The sequence below is a fragment of the Fulmarus glacialis genome, unplaced genomic scaffold (assembly GCF_000690835.1).
Source record: "Fulmarus glacialis isolate BGI_N327 unplaced genomic scaffold, ASM69083v1 scaffold11115, whole genome shotgun sequence".
NCBI lineage: Eukaryota > Metazoa > Chordata > Aves > Procellariiformes > Procellariidae > Fulmarus > Fulmarus glacialis.
Genome location: NW_009213655.1, coordinates 7,988 through 11,840, shown reverse-complemented (window position 1 = coordinate 11,840; position 3,853 = coordinate 7,988). Strand labels below are relative to the sequence as shown.

General features: G+C 56.2%; 1 protein-coding gene across 1 annotated transcript in view; it reads left to right on the top strand.

Moving 5' to 3' along the window:
- The window catches only part of ZNF512B (zinc finger protein 512B), a gene marked incomplete at its 3' end in the record, with an annotated part of 27,157 nt that overhangs the window by 15,323 nt on the left and 7,981 nt on the right, over positions 1-3,853 (top strand). Inside the window, 1 exon segment of the mRNA XM_009578265.1 lies at positions 350-541. Coding sequence (XP_009576560.1) covers positions 350-541 — 192 coding nt within the window.

Here is a 3,853-nt window from a genome sequence, read left to right as displayed (position 1 = left end):
CGCCAGTGCTGGGGTGGCAGGATCTGTCCCTGGGGAGCATCGTTTTCTGTTCTGTTGATCCCTACTGACAGTGCATCCGACGCTAATAACTCCCTAACTCTAATAAATGGAGACGTTTATAAAGGACGCAATCAGTCCAGCGTGCGGCTGTCTGCTGGTCTGTGGGAGGCGGGTTGCTCCGCTTGTTCCCGTGCTCGGGTGCAGAGGTACGCTGGTGTCTCTGCAGCCCTCGCCTGCGCAAAGCAGGTCTGCAAACGCACGGCCCAAACCCCAGCATCCCCGTCCCGGGGCCGGAGAGCTCGCTGCTTCACCCCTCGTCATGCCCTTCCTAACTCTGTTTCTGTTGCAGCCTCCGGAGGAGCCAGAGGTGAAGCCGGAGCCTGGCCCCATAGAAGATTTCGAAAGGACCCCGAGCGGCCGTATCCGTCGGACGTCGGCCCAAGTTGCCGTCTTCCACCTTCAGGAGATAGCGGAGGATGAGCTCGCCAAGGATTGGACCAAGCGGAGGATGAAGGACGACCTGGTGCCCGAAACAAAGCGGGTGAGAAGCCTTTATTTCTCCTTTTTTTTTTTTTTTTTTTTCTTCACTAGCTGTACACAGAGATCCTGGGATGTTAGCGTGGCCCCAGCTGGCTGAGGGCTCATGTGTCTCATTTTCTGTGCCTTAAACCAATTAGCTGTGATGGCAAATTTATTGCTAAAGAGCCCACCCAGCACAGGCTGAGCCCCAGTGGTCTGGAGGCTCCCTACAAGCCTGGCAGCAGGCAGCTTTGCCCTTTCCACTGCCAGGACCCAAATCTAAATGGAGCAAAAGGTAGTGCTTTGTGGGCAGTGGAGAGATCAGAGTCGGAGGACGTTGTGGAGAGAGGTCAGTTCTGGTCCGTGCTCAGCGGTGAAGTAGGAGCTGGCAGCCAAGAGGAGCATGTGAAGAGAGCAGAGGTCAGATCTGAAACTCTCTCCCTTGCACTGTCAAAGAGCAAAGATGCCCCAGGCAGAGTTTTCTCCCTTCCATGTCTCTTCCTTAATTTCTGGGAGATGCTTCCCCAGAGGTAAAGGGCCTGCAGCGTCGCCAGAGCACTGCTCCTGCGAGTAGAGGAAGCTGGAGCGTGGAGGCAGGGCTGAGCCCTGCAGTCTCCGGCAGCGATGCACATGTGGCCTGGTGCTGCGGGATCTCTGCAACGAAAGTCGGTGCCCTGGCAGTCTTGAGCTTCGTGGAGGCATTGGAGTAACATGTTAAATCAAACGTCCCTCCTGGCTGTGGGAGGAGGTGATTCCCAGGAATGTCCCAAAGCTGAAATTCCTTCCAGGAACGCTCCTTCTGGACCATAAAAGGAATGAAGCAGCACAAAATCATAAACCTTTTCAGTTTAAAAGGAAAAAAAGCGAGGGAGTCGGAGTTTTTTAATCCTGTGGTTGATAATTTTTGGCCAGCACCGGGACTCAACACAGAGCCATCCTGCAAGTCTCTGCACAAGCTGCAGCCTGTTTCCTGAGCAAGTAACACTGCCGTTAGGTACCAGGTCTTCTCCTTGCTCTGAACAGTTGGGCATCTCTTGTCCAGTGCTCCGAAATTTACCCTGGGCAGGATACTTGGCACATTGCAAAGATGGGAGTGAGGAGCAGAGGGCAGAGGAGCAGAGGTTAAAGCTTTGCCGCAGCAGGAGAGTGTGCCAGTACCTCTGCCACGAGCATGCAGAGCGCAGGACAGCCCCAGCCCAAAGGACCTGCCTCAAGCCAGGAAAACAAGTCCCAGAGCCAGCCTGGAGAAGCAATGTGGCTTGCCCCAGGAAAACGGGTGGCCCAATGGCAGAGCTTCAGGCAAAATGCCTTCCCTCCGCCGCAGCCTGTCCTGTGCTGTCCACAGCACGTGCGTGTTTTCAGCAGAAGTGCCACCGTCATCCTGCAGAGACCTGGAGGAGCTCAGCCTGACTCAGCTCCCAGTTTGCACGTGGTAGGCAGGTGAAAAACTGGCACACAAACAAACCAGCATCTTCTTTACCCTCCTTGGCATCCCGGATCCTGGTGAGGTGGCTGGCGCAGAAAGGGATCCAGCCACAGTGCTGCCGCCCGCCTTGGAGCAGACCTGGGGGTTTTAGGGCCAGAACTTGTTGCAAACTTTTTATTTCCCCAATGCTTGGTATTGTCGTTGTTGGTTTCCAGATGACTTCAGCTGCAACGCATTTATAACGTAAAAAAATCAAGCCCAAAGTAGCTGTTTCATTTTAAATACTGTGGGAGGAGAGGTGTGGTGTTCTCTTCTCCCCCCTCCAGCCTCAGCACTTGCATTCCTCTCTTTCCTCCTTGAATTGCTCCCCTTACTCTTGACTTTGGGTGTTTTCTGTTTGAATTGAGGGAGCAGCCAGGAGTCCCAGGCCTGGACAAGGGGCCCATGTGCAAGCTGACATACAAAGGCATCGTAAAGGTCTCAGCTGCTGGCATAATTGCTCCGTGAAATGTTGTTTGTGGTGGTGGTGGTTCTTTTTTTTTTGTGAGACATTTCTTGTGTTCAGAGTCTAATTGTTTAAGTTTAATTGAGCCCCATCTCGGTGCTAAAAAACAAAGAGAATTGCTGTGAGGTTGGCGGAAGCAGGTTTGCTTTGAAGATGAGCAAGGGGGTGAGTTGGACCAGCTCCCAGGTGGCAAAACAAGGCTGTTGTGCTGGAGGATGGGGACCTAGGGCCCTGCACGGGCTGCTCTCCCCGGCTGTGCTGGCCGTGTGTCGCACAGATGGATTTCAGAGGAGGTCAGTGCAGTGGGCCAGAACGTATGTAGCTGTGAGTGTGCCTGTGGGTGCGTCTTGCAGTGACTGTCATGTTCCCTTGACAACACTCTAAAATATAATCTGTTCAGTCTATGGCATTTTTTCTCGACGAGTGGTGCTGGAAGGAGGTGGGAGGCAGGTTCTGCCCGGGGAGGCTGGTGGGAGCTCACTGACTTCAGCACACTCTGTGCTGCTCTGCTGAGCAGCGTCTTGCATCGCTCAGGACTGGTCTACGTTTACAAGTTGCTTCAGTTCAGGGTGCGGAAAAAAACCTCCCAACTGCGAGCGACTCAAACACGCCAGTGAGCACCCAGTTTGACCCCGTTACAGCCCCAAAAATAGCCCTTCCCTCAGAACTGGCTTCAGCTGTGCTGCCAGGACAGCTCTGTGGCGGGTCCAGCCCCAGGCAGCGCAGGAGGCTCGGAGGAGCGGGCAGCGTCCCCACGTCCCCGTGCCACCGCCCTGCCAAGCACGCGTGGTGGCCGTCCCTCCGAGGAGCTGACAACCCGGAGCCACTGGAGCTGCAGAAAGACAAACACCAGTGAACCGTGACCGGGGCGGTAGGGCTGATGTTTCCCAGAAGAGCCGCCACGCCACCGCCTCTTATTCCCACGGGCCGTATCCAGCCGTTGGGAGTACGCTGCCGGGCCCGCAGGCCCCCCTCGCTGGCTTGGACCTGGAGAGAGGTGGGATGTCAGGGATCGGCGGCTCCTCCTGCACCATCTCGGCAAGACCTGGGGATTTCCGAGGTCCCAGACGGAGGGATGCTTCCCAGCTCTGGTCTGTAACCAGTGATGGCTGGATGCACCCGGACTTGCCGCAGCGCAGGACCCGCTCTGTCCCCGAGCTCTCCGGTTACCCGCCATGGTCGCAGCAGTCAACGTGGATTTCAAGGGAGCTGATGAAGAAAGCCACCCCTCTTCTCCATCCCTTCTCCAGGCAGCAAAGCTTTTCCCTAGGGGAAGGCAAGCAGCTCCTCAGCAAGCTGATGGGATATGGGGGTTCGCAGCCCCCGGGCAGGCACAGCCCACGTGGCAGCCGGTCCCGGCTGGGGAGGCGGACGGTGGGTTTGGGTCCCGGTGGGGGTCCGTG